The 19,184-nt window shown below is 42.9% G+C and overlaps 1 protein-coding gene across 2 annotated transcripts in view; it reads right to left on the reverse strand.

The window, feature by feature from the left end:
- Positions 1–19,184, reverse strand: part of LOC146634815 (protein NLRC3-like) — a 69,224-nt gene that overhangs the window by 27,269 nt on the left and 22,771 nt on the right. The window contains exons 1-3 of one of the 2 annotated variants that reach the window (XM_085378561.1): positions 11,322–11,361; positions 6,384–6,499; positions 6,180–6,299 (exon numbers count right to left, since the gene is read on the reverse strand). The exons of the other annotated variant lie outside the window; for it this stretch is intronic. Coding sequence (XP_085234687.1) covers positions 6,180–6,299; positions 6,384–6,472 — 209 coding nt within the window. The 5' untranslated portion in view covers positions 6,473–6,499; positions 11,322–11,361. Of the gene's footprint in view, positions 1–6,179; positions 6,300–6,383; positions 6,500–11,321; positions 11,362–19,184 lie in introns of those variants that run through there. 2 annotated transcript variants of the gene reach the window in all.

Here is a 19,184-nt window from a genome sequence, read left to right on the forward strand (position 1 = left end):
GTCATTACCCACGTGAGCATTGAAGTCTCCCAGTAGGACAACAGAGTCTCTAGGCGGAGCACCTTCCAGCACCCCACCCAGGGACTCGAAAAAGGCTGGATACTCAGAGCTGCCGCTGGGCGCATAAGCGCAGATGGCAGTCAGGACCCGTTCCCCAACCCAAAGGCGCAGCGAACAAACCCTCTCATCCACCGGGAACAACCCCAACGTATAGGCAGCGAGCTGAGGGAATATTAGAATACCCACCCCAGCCCGCCGCCTCTCACCAGAGGCAACTCCAGACTGAGACAGAGTCCAGCCCCTCTCCAGGAGACTGGTTCCAGAGCCCAAGCCATGCGTTGAGGTAAGCCCGACTATATCTAGCTGGTACGTCTCAGCCTAACGCACCAACTCAGGCTCCTTCCCCACCAGAGATGTGACATTCCATGTTATTTATTTATCTGAATGAAGAAGCAGAAAGTTAGCGGCCATCCAGGTCTTTATGTCTTTAAGACATTCCTGCAGTTTAACTAATTGGTGTGTGTTATCTGGCTTCATGGATAGATAGAGCTGGGTGTCATCTAAATAGCAGTGAAAATGTATACTATGTCTTCTAATGATACTGCCTAGGGGAAGCATGTATAATGTAAACAGAATTGGTCCTAGCACTGAACCCTGTGGAACACCATAACTGACCTTAGTGTGTGAAGAGGACTCTCCATTTACATGCACAAATTGGAGTCTATTAGATAGATATGATACAAACCACTGCAGCACAGTACCTGTAATAGCTAAAGCATGCTCTAATTGCGCTAATAGAATATTATGGTCAACAGTATCAAACGCTGCACTAGGGCTGCACGATTTTGCATAAAATGAGAATCACGATTTTTTTGGCTTAGAATTGAGATCACGATTCTCTCACGATTTTCTTTTCCAGTATAAATATTTATTGCACTTATTAACTGCAGATCAACTTCGTAACAGTTGAAACTGAACATAAAAACAATAAATAAACATAAAAACAACAAATGTCTCACGTTTTGTGGTTGCCGCAAAATGTTGTACTGCTTGAAATTCTGTCTCCACTGTTGCTCGACGCTGCGTGTATAGAGCAGGTAGTGCAACAATAGAAAAATAGTTGCGGGACGGCACTGTGTAGCGTTTGTCTAGGGTGTTGATCATTTTCCTAAATCCCTCGTTTTGCACAGTGTTGATGGGAGCCATATCTTTGGTCAGGTGATAAGTGATAGCCTCTGTAATTTCTTTGTGCCTGCGGGAGTTGTATAGGGAAGCGCTGTATAAGGTTCCCGTTATTGATGTTTGGGTGGTTGACCGGGACGGATTTTCTCCTGTCACTTTCTCATCATCCCTGACGTGCTCTCCGTTGTTTTTTCCCTGCTAATTTTAGCATCACACGGCACAGCTTCTGTATCACGTGGTATAAGGCTCCGCCCTTGTCATTTGTTGAGCAGGAAGAGTGAGTGCTTGTTTTCATGCAGATTACGTCCCGGATAAAAATGCGGTACAATCGTCGTCTTTTTTTTTTTTTTTTTTTTTAAATCGTTGTCATTTGGAAATGAGATCGCACATAAGTATGAATCGAGATCGCGATTTTCTAACGATTAATCGTGCAGCCCTACGCTGCACTGAGATCTAGAAGGACAAGCACAGAGATAAGTCCACTGTCAGAGGCCATAGGAAGATTCAATTCAATTCAATTTTATTTATATAGCGCTAAATCACAACAAAAGTCGCCTCAAGGCGCTTCATAGATACAGAGAAAAACCCAACAATCATATGACCTCCTATGAGCAAGCACTTTGGCGACAGTGGGAAGGAAAAACTCCCTTTTAACAGGAAGAAACCTCCGGCAGAACCAGGCTCAGGGAGGGGCGGCCATCTGCTGCGACCAGTCATTTGTAACCTATACTAAACTGTTTCTGTGCTATGATGAGCTCTGAAACCTGACTGAAACTCTTCAAATAAGCCATTCCTCTGCAGATGATTAGTTAGCTGTGTATATACATTTACTGTGATAAAACCGATTGCAGACGTCTTTGTTAACCATTACTGCAAATTTAAATACCGTTATCGCATTACAGATATGATCTATAAAGCCAACATCATTTTTTATACATGACTCAGACAGACAGCAATTTAAGGAGAATATGTAGCTCAACACTTCACTCCTGGTCCAGGCCTTAGAGGACACATTTTCTGCTATGCATGATGAACAACACTTCTCAGTGCTCACTGCAGTTTATTTCCAACAACATCAAGCAGTTAAATCAAAGAGTTCATGTTATTAACAGCTCACCTCTAGACTGGCTTCCGGCTTGAGTGAACGCTGGTGCGCCTGGCTGCCGCGCCTGGCTGCCGCGCCTGGCTGCCGCTACTCACTGGTACATTTTTCAATTATTTAGATTACTTGGATTCAGATTTGAATGAACAGGGACATTCACACTCAGGACCAGATCGATCTCTGCCAGGGATTGATTTGCAACGCTTGTCCTCAACATCTGTTATTTTCCGGCTCGGCTCATTTTCCTCCACATAATCGAAGATGTGGGTCAAGATGTTCCTGAGCTGGTCGGCACTATTCTGGATTCTCCTGACGCTCGTCTACCATCCTACAGCTGGACTGCTCCGCTATACAGCCGCTGAGCTCCTGCGCCTTCGCGGGCAGCTGTTGCTCCCGCCGGCGGCGGAGCTCCACTACCACCCGGGCATCACTTTCCAGCCTCGCCGGAGATACATCCATCGCGGGTCCCGCAGGATTTTCCATAACTCCAATGGAATTAAATCGTTCTGGTCTGCTACTCGCCGCCCTCGCAGGAACCCTGATCGGGCTGTCAACCATCGATCTCTAGCCCACCTGCCCAGGGCGCCCACGCGATTAGCAAAAAAGAAGATACTCCACTCAACTTCGGTCTTCTAAACATTCGTTCATTGACAAGTAAGGGACCTCTCATCCAAGACCTCCTATCTGACCGTAAGTTTGACTTTTTCTGCTTAACTGAAACCTGGCAAACACCTGATGATTTTTCTCAGCTAAACGAATCTGCTCCTCTGGGGTTTGTTTACTTTTCTAAACCCCACTGCTCAGGTCGTGGGGGTGGTCTCGCGATCCTTTTTCGCCAGCACTTGAAAGTCCTGCCAGTTAATGTTGATACCTTTAGTTCTCTAGAGGTCCTTGCATGTGAGCTGACTGGACCCATTCCCACCATCATAGCTACTGTATACCGCCCCCCCAAACCTAACCCTGTCTTCCTCAGTGACTTTGCTAATCTACTAACCCATCTTTCATCTCTCTCCCCAAATGTGATCTTAGTGGGAGATTTCAACATTCACATGGACAATAATGACCTTCTGATCACCAGAGACTTTTCCTCCTGTCTTGAAGGCTCTGAATTTAAACAATTTATCGACTTTCCCACTCACTCTAAAGGACACACCCTGGACTTGGTTGATTCAGAAATCTATAAATACCACGTACTTCAGTATAAAGACTCCATCAGCAAGGCCAAACAAAGCTTCTACTCTGGTATTATCAGTTCTTATGAGGGTAATGCGAGGACTCTGTTTTCAGTTCTCAACGAACTAATTCAACCCCCCAACACTTTACCACCACACTTCTATTCCTCTGAAACCTGCAACTCCTTGATGCTGTTCTGGACAACGAAAATCAATAACATCCACCAGCAACTCAGATCAAATGTTGTGTCTAAGGCTACGTTCACACTGCAGGCGAAAGCGCATCAAATCCGATTTTTTTGACCCTATGCGACTCATATCCGATCATGGTGTGACAGTGTGAACGGCACAAATCCGATATTTTCAAATCCGATCTGGGTCACTTTCGTATGTGGTCCTGAATCCGATACATATCCGATGTTTTAGAAAGCGACTGCTGTGTGAACGGTCATGTCGCATTAAATCCGTCTTTTAATTCATTGACACAAGACAGACGCCAATTATCAGTGCCGGAGAAGACATCGTGAACGCTTCCTGGCCATCCGGTGAAACTGTTAGGAAGACAACGTTGGAGAAACGTGAACATTTTATTTGTACTGTATAATCTCCAGATTCTGACAGAAATCTGCAGCTATCCTTTGAAGCACCGCTCCTCTAAAACAGCAATAAGGATCAATATTAGGTTATCTGCATTATTATGTAAATAACAAAATAACTTAAAGCAAAAATTGGGAAACGTGAAGTCCGAAGTCTTTATATTAAGGGCCATCAGTCAAACATATTGTTTGCTCTGGGTCTAAACAGAGCCCGTTGCGCACGAGGGCCGCTTTGAGCGTTCACACTAGAGCGCGTTTGCTGTCGCATTTTATTTGTAGTGTGAACGAGCAGACAAAAACATCGGATTTGATCAAAAATTCGGAATTGAGCATCAAGACCTGCAGTGTGAACGCAGCCTAAGCCCTCTCCAGAACCTCTTCTCTTTTTTGAGCCGTTTTCCACTTTGTATCTTCCTGATTTATCCGATATTTCCGAGTTCATATGTAAATCAAAGCCTGCCACATGTCATCTTGACTCCATGCCCACGGGGCTTGTGAAATCCTGCCTCTCTTCTTTACTCCCACTCATCTCTGCTATCATTCACTCTTCTCTCACCACCGGTATCGTTCCCTCAGTCAAGACTGCTCTAGTCACTCCTATACTGAAAAAACCTTCTTTAGATCCTAACAACTTTAACAACCTCCGTCCGATTTCCAATCTACCCTTCATTTCTAAGATACTCAAAAAAGTGGTTGCAGCTCAACTTCATTTACACCTGGTTAATAATAATATCTATGAGAGATTTCAATCTGGTTTTTGCTCATGTCACAGTACAGAAACTGCTTTACTTAAAGTCACTAACAATCTTTAATCGGAGCTGACTCTGGTCTTCTCACCATTCTTGTCTTTTTAGATCTGAGCTCAGCCTTCGACACCATTTCTCACTCTGTACTTCTAAGCAGACTTTCCTCTCTCGGCATCTCTGACACACCCCTCGCCTGGTTTCAATCATATCTCCTCGACCGTTCCCAGTTTATTCAACTAAGATCATTCCGCTCTCGTCTATTCCCCGTCACCTCTGGTGTACCTCAAGGCTCAGTTTTAGGCCCTCTTCTCTTTATAATATACATCCTCCCTCTAGGTACCATTTTCTACAAATTTGATCTTCAGTTTCACTGTTTTACTGATGACACCCAGTTATATCTCTCTTGCAAACCTGATTCCTCCCTCCCACCTTCCTCCCTTTCAGAATGTCTATCCGAGTTAAAATCCTGCTCTACTTCTAATTTTCTAAAGCTCAATGAGGATAAAACTGAGATTCTCCTTATTGGCACCAAATCCAACCTTTTGAAGGCAAACCATTTCTCACTCACCATCGATAACGCCACAGTTTTCCCTTCTCCTCAGGTTAAGAGCCTTGGTGTCATCCTAGACAGTTCACTTTCCTATAAATCTCACATCAATAATCTCACCCGTTCTGCCTACTTCCATCTACGTAACATTAACAGATTGCTTACTTCTCTTTCCACCCAGTCTACGTCCATTCTTGTCCACAGTCTTGTTACCTCCCGTATTGACTACTGCAATTCTCTTTTGCATGGTCTCCCCCAAAAATCCCACCATAAGCTTCAACTGGTTCAGACCTTCGCTGCTCGCATTATCACCAGAACCCCCTTCTACCAGCACATCACCCCTGTTCTTCAGGAACTTCACTGGCTCCCTGTGAAATTCCGGATAATATTCAAACTTCTTCTGCTCAACTTCAAGGCCATTCATAACATTTCTGACCTGTTAACCACTACCTGTTCTGCCCGTTCACTTCGATCTTCCTCTTCTATCCAGCTTACTGTACCTTCCTTCCACCTCACCACCATGGGAAGCAGAGCTTTCAGCTGCTCTGCTCCCAGGCTGTGGAACTCTCTGCCCCCAGAAATAAGAAACATTGGTTCTCTCCCCCAGTTTAAATCCCAACTCAAAACTCATCTGTTCAAATCTGCATATTCACTGTGAATCCACTGTTTGTTAATTTTATCTTGTGCTTTTGTTTTATTGTTCTTATTTTGCCATTGTTTTACTATGTGTTTTATCCTATTGTAAAGTGTCCTTGGGTGACTTGAAAGGCGCTCATAAATAAAATTTATTATTATTATTATTATTATTATTATTATTATTATTATTATTATTACCTCTCTGCAGCAGATGCCAGATGGACTTTAAAATCAATGGGACGATCTGCAGACCAGTCACTCTTAAAGGACACACAGCTGGGTTCAGGTTCATGTTTCCGTTTAGTTCCTTGTTTCTTCCTGTGAATAATGATGCAGCAGTGATATGAGTGCTGAGCTGTGACATGGAGAAGAGTCATGGACAGTTAGAGATGGTCATCTCACCTCTGAGCTTTGGTCTGGCTCTCATGTTCCCCACACAGAGTGCTTTTAGAGGGAGGGGCTCCCTCCTCTCTGTCCTCACACTGATCCATGCTGCTCAGCTCACACACACTTTCTACCTGCAGAGGAAACACAAATCATTCATGTGCACATCAACTGAAATCCTCCTTTCCATCATGTGTGCTGTCCAAATATCAGCTGCTTCTTTCCTACTTCATGTCAGTGTCAGCTGAATGCAGTCAGACAGCAGTGTGACATATTCAGTTTAGTTTATAACAGCCCTAATAGAACAGGAGTGGGCAACTCCAGGTCTCAAGGGCTGGTGTCCTGCAGGTTTTAGACATCACCCTGAGTCAACACAACTGAATCAAATGATTGGTTCATTACCAGGACTGTGGAGATCTTCAAGACATGTTGAGGAGGTAATGTAGCCATTAAAATCAGCTCTGTTGGATCAAGCAAACATCTAAAACCGGTAGGACACTGGCCCTTGAGGTCTGGAGTTACCCACTCCTGTAATAGAATCAACTCCTTTTGAAGGCCGTCATTCAAATCCTCAAAATGATCTAAAATGTGTAGCAGCTAGTTAAATTTACCCTTTTTAATTTTTCATATTTATTTCCTATCTTATTCATAGCCTTTTCCTTTTTTGTTTTCTTTAGGTCACGAGCAGTTGTCCAAGCATTTCACTATATATCGTACTGTGTATGACTGTGTACGTGACAAATAAAAATTTGAATTTGAATTTGAAAAGTAGCTTGGCATTAATAACAATAATGGATTGCATTTATATAGCACTTTTCGAGACCCTCAAAGCGCTTTACAATTCCACTATTCATTCACTCTCACATTCACACACTGGTGGAGGCAAACCACAGTTGTAGCCACAGCTGCACTGGGGCAGACTGACAGAGGCGAGGCTGCCATATTGCTGCCATCAATAAGTCAAATACGTATTTTTCCGACCATAAGGTGCACCGGATTATAAGGCACATTAAGCGAAACAAAACGGACAAGTCAAACTTAACTCATTCTTCTTCCTTCATCCACTTCTGTACCATTGATTCATTAATGCTGAATTCTCTCACAGCAGCTCTATTGCCATGTTCTACTGCATGACTGACAGCCTTGAATTTAAAATCCGCTTCATAAGCATGTCTCTTAACAGGTGCCATTTTGGGCTCCTTAGACACACACGATACGGTAATATTATGTTGAAGCACAGTACGTATCACTCCGCGAGGCTCCTGACTACGGTAGTTGTAATGCTCCGACAATCCATCAAGCGGTGCGGCTTCGTAGCTTACCAAAGTTGTACTAAAACATTTTGACAGATGTTTTGAGCGCCGTGTACCACATAAAATTGTTCTGAGGTCACAACCAGAATTCATACATAAATTGCACCGGATTATAAGGTGCACTGTTTATTTTTGAGAAAATTAAAGGCTTTTAAGAGCGCCTTATAATCCGAAAAAATACAGTAATGTTAACGACTTGCATGTTCTACAAAATGTGCTTTGGTGGGTATCTGACACACAAAAACCAAACCAATTCCACTTCACTGTAGTTGCACCATTTTTACAAACCAATTCTGGTTCATCTGTTTCATTCAACGATCCGCTTTCCTCCTCCTCATTCTCCATCGCCGCCATGTTTTTTCCACCATGTGCGTATTAAAACAAATGTATTGCACAAATGCGTTTTACTCATATTCTATTGCGATATTTCATTTTCTTGTCATTGCCTAACATTATACCTGTGTTACTGTGAACGGTATAATATGGCCCAGCCCCATTTCCGATCCTGTGTTGTTTCAGCTGTTCAACAAAAACATTCAAGTTACAGTTAGTTTATAAGGGATTTACAGTGAGATTCATCTTTAATTTGCCTGATTGTTTTTTGTTTTTTGTTTTAACTCTAATTAAACCTGCACTGTCTTAAAGTGAAACAGAAAGTCCTCAGACTGTAACAGCAAATCATATTCATCAGAGAAAGCAGAAAGAGGACACATCAACAGTTTGGTCCATTCAGATAAGAAAAGACCAGAGGAAGGCCTGGACGTCCACAGAAGACAGGTGTGGATCATCCCAGGATCCTTTCATGGTAGAGCTGGGCGATATGAGATTTTTTCATATCACGATATGTTTTTTTCATTTCAGGCGATAACGATATCTATCACGATATAAGCCAAATAACTATATTTGTAAGATTTAAATGTGCCGTTGCTCACAAGTAAAATGTGAAATAATCAGCAGCTTGTTTTTATTTAAATATTTATTTCCCATAGTAAGTTCAACAGGGTAGATGTACTTAAGGAACATGAGACTTTTTCAGATAAATAAAGGCAAATATTGCAAACTACACAAAAGGCAGTTTAAAGCGTTTAAGTTTCAAAATAGAACAAACGAAACAGACTAAATTGTCAATTCCACTTAGAAACAAAATATTAATTCTAAAAATAAATCTTAGTTTGTTTTACAGAAGAACAGACAAAACTGACTAACTTTTGTCAATATCAAATAAACTGAGAACTAAAAGGAAATTCTCAATCTCTCCTTGTTGTATAGCTGAGCTTTTCAAACAGTTTTAACAGTTACTTTAGTCTGACAAAAGCCGAATGACGAATTAGCGCTTCCAGTCAGAGACTGAGGCTACGTCCACACGTACACGGGTATTTTTGAAAACAGAGATTTTCCGTTTTCATTTTAAAAAATAATCCCGTCCACACATAAAGGCAGAAATGAAGGAAAACGCTTCTATGAACATGCCAAAGCAGCAGGTGGCGCTAGATTCCTAACCGTGCAGAAATGTTGGCCAATCAGAAGTCTAGAAGCCTCGGTGGGAAAAAGTAAACAAAGCTGGGGCATAGAAGCAGAACCGAGTCGTATGTGTGGAGGGACAGTAACTGTGTGTATATGTAAGCATTTAAACACTGCAGAGAGTAGAATTAACAGTAACAGTATTGTAGAAATTCATTTCACTGAAACAATAACGTGGCGCACAGTGTGACGCATGCACCAGTTTATTGTATTTCCAGACTTGCTTTCAGCACAATTTACAGTGCACGCTACTCTGTTTTTTGTCAGACTTGAAATAGCCGAAATACCTTCACACTACGGAACTTCTATGGCTCTTCCGTTCGACAATCTCTCCGGCATTGGAACCATCATCTGTTTTCTCTTCGGTCACGCTCGGTTGATTTTTCTAGTCGGCACACTCATTTCCTCCATTACGCGCTGGCTCCATTACCCGCTGGCTGCTTCCCAAACAAATACACATGTGCGGCTTGGCACTTGTGCTGTACGTAACAAGTCACGCGACGTGACGCTGCTGCTGTGGTTCGGCTCTGCGCTACTTAATTTGGATTGGCTGACCTTTTTTTTTTTTTCTTTCTTTAAGAGGACAAGAGCGGCGAGGTCTATCGCGATAGCTTAATTCCTCTATCGAGTAAAAGTTAAATCGCGATACATATCGTTATCGTTCTATCACCCAGCTGTATTTCATGGTAAAGAAAAAGCCGTCATCACAACATCAGCCAAGTGAGGAAGACTCTCCAGGAGGAAGATGATCATTACCCAAGTCTTATTTTTCAACTAAGACTGATATTATTGGTGATTAGCTCAGAACCTGAGAATAGATATATATTGTTATATTCTATATAAATTATCCACAGTAAACCCATATGAAGGCCCAGTTGAGCCGAAATAACATTAAATCATAATATTACTGTTGCATTCAGAAATGGACTTTTGATTTCTTTTTTTTCATACTGCCCACCAGAATGTTCAACACAGTTTGTTCCAACCACCTCTAAACTGAGGAGCCATAAAGCATGCTAAACATGTTTAACATTTATAGTTTACATCAGACACAATGGATCTATTCTGGTGTTTATATAAAGAACAGGAAAATATGTTATAACACCACGAGGACAAAAATTAAGACATTGTGTTTTCTCAATATTAAGATCAACAAAAAAATAAATGATTATTAAAAAGTCCGCATGTGACTTCAACTGAAAAATAGTCTGTGATCATCTTTAACTGAGTAATTTACAGACAGATGTTAGCTCAATAAGTTTAGTCTAATTCAGTGTTACAGGAACTCTGATGGTAATGTGAGTGATGTTACACTTAAGGAGTTTCCATCCTGTGTGGGAGCAGAGCAGCTATACCAAACATCGTCCAAGAGGTCCAGTCAGAGCTAAACTATCCTCATAAACACAAAAAAAAGTCCTGCTGCTGTGACGTCATAAATGTCACTGCAATTCTACTCTGGTTAGCAGCTCCAGATAAACACAGATGTGTTCTTACTGCAGTCACATAGCCACAAGTCTGCTGGAAGAATCAACTAAATCCGCCGTGACAAACTGTGAGTTTGTCTCACTCTGCGATTCCACCTGAAGAGGCATAGACAAATATAAATAATAAATATAAAGACCCCAGAATCTTTCCAGCGGCTCTCCGGCTGAGCTCAGACCATATTCAGCGTTTTAGAGAGAAGAAAAGCATCTTTATTTCAGTAACAATGCCCAGTACCCAGGACCAAGCTGTCAGCTTACAAAGTGTTCATACACTAGCTAAGATAACTAAGCAACAGATAATCTGACAGCAGTTACTGTGGAACAGCGGCCGAGTTTAGGACACATTCAGTGTGTTTAGTCTGATTCCCGGATCACACACACTAACAGTAAATGGCGGGCACACTGGGCCTTGGTCCAGCTGTGAGTCCGTTACCGTGAACTATGGATTTGTGCTGTTTGTGCTGGAACTAAGCTGCACACAGCTGATGTTAGCCAGGAAACATTACACACTGACTTTAATGGAGAGACTGAAAATACAAACACACACAGTTTGTTGTGTGAAGAAATCAAACATGAACTGAACAAACAGTAAAGTTCCTAAAGACAAACTGTTAAAGGAGGAAACAAAGCAAACTTACAGTTTCTTCGCACACCAACAACAAGCTCCACTCCACACTGAGCTACTTCCTGGAAGAAGGCGGGATTCCACCTCAAGCGGCATAGGCATCCGGGACAGGAGTTAGATTTTCACAATAAGAGCACTGCTTCTTCTAACTCGGAGGTTCCCAAAGTGTGGGGCCCGCCCCCTAGGGGGGGCGCAGGGAGGGCGCGGTATGAAAAGAACAGGTTTTTAGACGGGGCTCCCAGACAAACGCAAAGCAGGAGATGAAGCATCGACAAATGTTTCCAAACCAACCTCCTTCCAAGCCAAAGACTAGAAAATATGGTGAAGCATATCTTCCCTTTGGCTTCACCTGCACAGGTGCTGAGGTAGGTCTCCCTTGCAAAATTGGTTTTCCCTGCGTCGGGAGCACACGCTGGGCTCTCCAAATCACGGACAAACAGTATCCTACAATCCTGATTTTTAGTTCACAAACACTTGTTGTAATGACTAACTACTCTGACGTTTTGGAGATGTTAGCTCTGTATACAGTAAATTTACAGTGGGATACAAATAATATCAGACTGATCCTGCCACGATTTGTTCCACCAGTTTAAATCACGGACAAACAGTATCTCACAGTTTTTTATGTTTTTAAACCCGTTTTGCACAGAGAGACATTTTTTGAAAAATGTATTAAGTATGTTGATTATTATTACACAGGAAAAAAAACAACTACACGTAAAATAATGACACTGTGACGCCTCTGTCTTTTTAAATGGAGGGACAGTAACTCCGTGTGTGTGTGTAAGCGTGTAAAAACTGAAGTAACAGTATTTTGTCTCTTTCCGCCATTGTAGAAATTCATCTCATGTAAACAATAACGTGGCGGACAGTGTGATGTGAAAAAAGGCACACTTAAAAGCAAAAAAGGAGTTTTAAACAATCTCCATTTTCGGTGATTCGAAACGCCGTTTACGTGTGGACGAAAGGCCCAAATGCAGAGAAACAGCTGTGTTTTCAAAAAACACCCATGTAGGTGTGGACTGTTGGATTATAATATTATTTTATGCCATGTTAGACCCCTAATTAAAGATTGTGAATTATTATGTAGTTTTAGTTTGCATTATTCTCCTGAATTAGAAGAAGTTGATAACTATTGCATTAGTTAAACTGGTTTGCATTACATTAGACTGCTGATTTATTGTGGATGAATGATATTGTTTTATGATGCATTATACTGCTGAGTTATAAGAAATACTGTTCGCAGAAAGTCATCGCCTTATTTGTCTGATTAGAAGACAACGGAACATGCTGGAGTTTTCTGCCCCATCTCAGCAGGAGCAGATAAACAGGGAGCCAAGGTCGTAGCTTAGGCGCCCTGTGAGAGAAAGGATGTGAATGTTTAAGCTTTTATGATAAGGTGGGGGCACCAGAGGCTATAAGAGTTTGATCAATGCTCCACCATTTTGAGATCTGATGCTGTCTGCGTACGGTGTCCATCTCCCACGCCTGTGATCATTAAAATCATCGTTTGACTCAACCCGGCCGGACCAGTGTTGTTATTGTGGTTTTTCCTCTTGTCTCCATCCCCAATATTTGAATCCGTAACAGGACGTAGCATAAAAGAGTTAGTAATGTATTTTGTTACTACTTATAATTATTACTTGTATTTGCTTAAATGTTTGAGGTGTGAAATAAACCGCAATGGAATTTGGAAACAAAATATGGGTGTGTGTGGTTGGAGGATGTGTTTGTGGGTCTCCATGTATCCTGCAGGTTGAACACATAGGCCAGCAGAGCTGTAGTGTAGCTGCTGCTCAGTGTAGAATAAGGAGTGGATGTTTTTCTCATTATCATTCATTATTTTAATATGGCATTATTAGTTCATCAGAAGTATATAACCAGCTTTGCATTAAACATAAATTGAAGTTTTTGACCTTATATTATCCTTTGCATTATAGTGATGGCTTTAACTTTAGTTTGATCTTTTCCTTACAGGTACCAGAATAATAACATGATTTTTCATTGCCGATGTAACCATGATCATTTATACACATTGCAGTTTGTTGCTTATTCTAGAGTTGTGCTCAAGTTAATTAAAGGTTAAAAGCTACAGCCAGCGTGATGTCTGGCTGATCTATGGAGGGCAAAGGCTTTGAGCTTGGAAGGCCACACGCGCTTACACAGCACTTATACGATGTTATTCTTGGTGATTTTGTGCTTAGTCATGTTTTAATATGTTTTAAGTAGAAGTAGCTGATCCAGCAATATTCATTTAATGTTATATACTTGATTTAGAGCAATACACACTGATGGTCTTAATAAATGAAAGAGTCCTTGTAGCTGCCATGTTGTGTCTTAGCAGGGTACAGACGGTTCCAGGAGAAGGGGGGCAGTTAGCGTCTGCCCTCGGGAAGGAGACAATGTTATTCTTTGTGTTAAATAAAATCGTCAACATTGATTGTATTACACCTGTCACTACGCATGAGGGGGCGTTCTAATACCCTGATTTCATAAAACTATGGAGATGTGTTTTTTGAGCTGAGATCTGAGACTGTCTGCATACAGTGTCCATCTCCCACGTGTGACCATTAAAATCATCATTTGACTCAACCCGACCGGACCAGTGTTGTTATTGTGGGTTTTTCCTCTGGTGTCCATCCCCAATATTTTGAACTCGTAACATCAGGTCACTGAGAGACTCCTTGAGACAAGCCAGGCTCTTGATCATTACAGGATCCTTTAAAAGATCAAAACAAAGAACTTTAATGGACAAACAGTAATCTTCTTTCATTAAACCCAGTGTGAGAACAAAAGGAGGCAGAGTTCCTGATTCAGTGACTCAAACATCAGCGTGATAATAGAAAGCTGTAGGAATGATCCTAATATAAAAACATATGACGTTGTCTCAGCCTTCAAAGAGGAATCATATTTCATGTGAATACTTCGCCTTTTCATTTATGAATGGAGCATCATCAGTTTCTTCATTTTTAGCTGACAGAATAAAAAGCTTTAGCATTTTCCACTACGACCTCTACAAACACCACACAGGCTCACCTTCTTCCTGTTTATCATTTATGTATTTATTTATTCATTTCTATTACTGTCATTATTCCTATTAATATAATTCACATTACATGTGTAATATAGCAATGCTAACAAGCATCAGAAAACAGGAAGCAGGACAAAATAAGAACAAATAGAATAAGAGCACAAGTTGGAAACACCACGGGTGAAAAACTAAAGTTACACAAACCAACTAAGTGTTGTGTCAGGGGCCCAGCATTGAGTTCATGTGTGAAAGTGAACAATATCAATGCTCAAAGTAAAGCTGTCAAATGTGGAGTCACACAGGAGGTAATATTGAGACCACTTCTCTTTCTACTACAGCTTGATGACTTTGTTCAATCCTGCAAATTATCGTTTGCCAGTTATACAAATGTCTTATTGACTCAACAAACGACCATCTGCAGCGACAGGTTGGGGTGAGAGAAGGAAGACAGGATAAAGAAATGCTGTGGAAGAAAGAGAGAGATTGATAACAAGGATGACTCAGTGCAGAGAGGTCTGTTAACACATAGTGGGTGAAGAAGAAACAACCAGTGCATCATGGGAGTCCCTGGCAGGCTACGTCTATTGCAGCATAACTAAGGGAGGATTCAGGGTCACCTGGTCCAGCCCTAACTATATGCTTTAGCAAAAAGGAAAGTTTTAAGCCTAATCTTAAAAGTAGAGATAGTGTCTGTCCCCCGAATCCAAACTGGAAGCTGTTTCCACAGAAGAGGGGCCTGAAAACTGAAGGCTCTCCCTCCCATTCAACTTTTAAATACTCTAGGAACAACAAGTAGGCCTGCAGAGCGAGAGCGAAGTGCTCTAATAGGGTGATATGGTACTACAAGGTCATTGAGATAAGATGGGGCCTGATTATTTAAGACCTTGTATGTGAGGAGCAGGATTTTGAATTCTGGATTTAACAGGAAGCCAATGAAGGGAAGCCAAAACAGGAGAAATCTGCTCTCTCCTTCTAGTCCCTGTCAGGACTCTTGCTGCAGCGTTTTGGATTAACTGAAGGCTTTTCAGCGAGTTTTTAGGACATCCTGATAATAATGAATTACAGCCGTCCAGCCTGGAAGTAATAAATGCATGAACTAGTTTTTCAGCGTCACTCTGAGACAGGATATTTCTAATTTTAGAGATGTTGCGCATATGGAAGAAAGCAGTCTTACATATTTGTTTAATATGTGCGTTGAAGGACATGTCCTGGTCAAAAATGACTCCAAGGTTCCTCACAGCGTTACTGGAGGCCAAGGTAATGCCATCCAGAGTAAGAATCTGGTTAGATACCATATTTCTAAGATTTTCAGGGCCGAGTACAATAACCTCAGTTTTATCTGAATTAAGAAGCAAAAAGTTAGCGGCCATCCAGGTCTTTATGTCTTTAAGACATTCCTGCAGTTTAACTAATTGGTGTGTGTTATCTGGCTTCATGGACAGATAGAGCTGGGTGTCATCAGCATAGCAGTGAAAATTTATGCTATGTCTTCTAATGATGCTGCCTAAGGGAAGCATGTATAATGTAAACAGAATTGGTCCTAGCACTGAACCCTGTGGAACACCATAATTAACCTCAGTGTGTGAAGAGGACTCTCCATTTACATGTACAAAGTGGAGTCTATTAGATAGATATGATACAAACCACTGCAGTGCAGTACCTGTAATAGCTACAGCATGTTCTAATCGCTCTAATAGGATATTATGGTCGACAGTATCGAACGCTGCACTGAGGTCTAGCAGGACAAGCACAGAGATGAGTTCACTGTCAGAGGCCATATGAAGATCATTTGTAACCTTCACTAAAGCTGTTTCTGTGCTGTGATGAGCTCTGAAACCTGACTGAAACTCTTCAAATAAGCCATTCCTCTGCAGATGATCTGTTAGCTGTTTGACAACTACAAACCCTAGTCCTGATACATAAGTGCATTAGGTCCTCATTGTCTCAGTAAACAAGTAACAACAGTTGTGATTTATTTTGACATGTGTACTCAACTTTGACACATTGTTTGACACCCTGAAGTAGGATTTTGGGTTCATCACATTTCATTGAGGCATGATAGGCCACAAACATGCTGGAAGCACCTAAAGAATGAGGTTGTTCTTCTAGAGTTAAATGTGGTTGTTTTGGTTTCCCCAATCACTGATGTGGGGACAGTAAAGATAATTGTAAATGCCTTTGAGAAGGTTTACACTGTTTAAATGGGTCAGTTGCCCTACAATACTAAAGAGTACAGTACACTGCATAGATAGGGAGGAAAGATCTATCTATCTGTTGTAAATTTAGCTCAGAAGTGTTTGATATATGTTGGCTGTGTGGAAATTCATGGCTACTTCTGGGTTTTACCCCAGACTTTGGGAAGCACTAACATTGAAGTTAGTTTATGTTTGTGGTATTCACTTACCTATAGGTACAAATATAGTCACTGTCCTTTATGGCAAACATCTGGACAGGGCAAAGCAAATGGTACAAAGGAGTGTGTGTGATGTTTGGTGAGGCATGTGTCCCTCAATCCCTAATAACACTGGGGATGAAGGTCTTTTACAGAAAAAGTTAATAAATTGGGAAACATGGGTTGATGAATTTATTGATAAAGTGGAATATATATCACACACAGAAAGATTTCCTTATCTAAACAACGGGTTCTTATGAAAGAGCAGCTTGATGTAACTAAGGTTGAAGTTTTCTTTTGCAGATGAACAACAGAGGCTGTTTCATTTCTGTATATGGTCTCATATTGTGTTTTCTTTTATGATATAACTGCCTCTATCTTTGAAGAAAGGGTTATATATAAACTTATAAACTTATGAAGCGCCCGCCCAGTCATAAGTTGTACCAAATGAGCAATTTTAGCCGAATCAGAGGCAAAGGCACAAGAGAGCATTGCGTCAAAAAACCCTGGCTCTTCCCCAACTCGGCGTCAAATTTTTCAGGCGCGGGGAGTGAGCACTCTCGCTGCCGCGGTGGAGGTGAAGGAGGAAGCGGACAGGCTGCCGCAGCTTCCAGCGAAGTGGGCGGGCTGCCGTATTAGGTGAGGAAATCAACATACCTTTAAGCTCTGTTATGGCTTGCAGAAGCACGGTTTGTTCCTTTGAAATGTACTTCAGCATTTCCTTGTGTCGCTCCAAAACCTCCGCTTGGAAAGACAGCTGGCGTGAAGCAGAATCCGCTGGGTCCATGGTGGTGGGATTATTCTGTCACGGAAAAGAGGGCCCCAGGCGCGGTTCTTCTTCACAGAAACACAGTGCGTTTATTTACAGTGAAACAGACAGGCAAGTCCAACAATTCACTCAAAAGTGCAATTTTCCAATCTTGCTTGTCCCTTGCTCCCAGTGCATTCCGTGTTGTAACTCCCTTAGTGTGTGTGCTCCCCAACTCGCTTCTCCGCTCGCCCCTCCTGGAGGAAGAAGGAAAATCCACCGTTAGCCACACGTTAGCCAAATAACAAGCTCACACGGACTATACCAGTTCGGAGTAATAATCCCACGTCGACTGTCGCCGCAAGTCCAGGTTAAATACCTCTTTCTAGCCGGGAGGAATGATTACCAACAGCTGGTCAGGTAATCAGCTGCAGGTGGGCCGGCAACAGCGAAGAGGGACTCCCAATAATCCACCCCTGGATTACCAGTCCGACAAGAGGGTTAAACGGCGGAGGAAGAAGGATTACGTGACGCCGGACGTTAGACTCACTCCACTGCAGTCCTTTGTTGGGAGTGCAGCGTTCTGAGCTTCATAAACTCTCTGATTCCTCATCGCAGCCCAGTCCGTTGGAGGATTTGCAGCCCACTTTGCCACCCCCCACTTCCCGGAGGAGGCGACGCTCACACCGTCACCACTCTTTTTCTGCGGAGCAGGGCGGTGAGTTATGATTGCTTTCGTTCCTCTGAGCTGGAAAAAAACAATCATATGAACACTGCTAAGACTGAGACTGTTAAGACTGTTAGACGTGGTGGTGGTAGGAAGCTAAAAACCATTTTAGAGGAGTCTGTGTTTGCTGAGCCTGCTCCTTCACCCCGTTGTGTTCCCGCTCCCAGGGCAGCTCGGGCCCAGCATTCCCCTGCACCTGTTTCAGTGCTTCAGGTGAGGGAGGCTGAGGTCCAGCTGGTCCCTGCTCTGGTGTCTACGCTGGCTGAGCCTCTGCCTGTCGCTGCACCCGTACCAGCTCATCGGGTGGGAGTGGCTGGTGTCCGGCAGGTACCTGCACCTGTTTCTGACCTCGCTGGAGGCTCAGGTGAGCCCGTCCAGCAGTTTTCTTTAGGCTCCGTAGGCTCAGACAACCTAGCCCAGCCATATGCTAATCCACCACCTCACGCACCATTACTGCCATTCTTACAAGAGTCAATACATCTTAAACTTCTATCCATAGCTCAAACATCAGCTCACCTATCGGCTCAGTCACCTGCTCAGTTCTCACCTCAGTCGTTTACTCAGCCTTCTGCCTCTGTTGGAGGGTCCGAGGGGCCCGTCCAGCCTTCTGTTCCCGCTGGGGGTTCTGGAGAACAGCACCAGCCTTTGTTCGCCTCCGCTGGAGGGTCCGAGGGGCCCGTCCAGCCTTCTGCCTCCACTGGAGGGTCCGAGGGGCCCGTCCAGCAACCCAGGCCGTCGCCTGCAGCTCCACCCTCGTCTGGCCCAGCCTCTGAGTCTTCACCCTCGCCTGGTCCAGCCTCCGATTCTTCGGCTCCGCCTTGTCCAGCCGCCGAGTCTTTGGTGTCGCCTGGTGCAGCCTCCGAGTCTTCGGCGTCACCTGGTCCAGCCTCCGAGTCTGCGCCTTCGGCGTCGCCTGGTCCAGCCTCCATGTCTGCGCCTTCGGCGTCGCCTGGTCCTGCCTCCATGTCTTCGCCTTCG

The sequence above is a fragment of the Diplotaxodon limnothrissa genome, linkage group LG3, assembly GCF_057381915.1.
Source record: "Diplotaxodon limnothrissa isolate DT_005_m linkage group LG3, D_limnothrissa_male_GT1.1, whole genome shotgun sequence".
Classification (NCBI taxonomy): Eukaryota; Metazoa; Chordata; class Actinopteri; order Cichliformes; family Cichlidae; genus Diplotaxodon; species Diplotaxodon limnothrissa.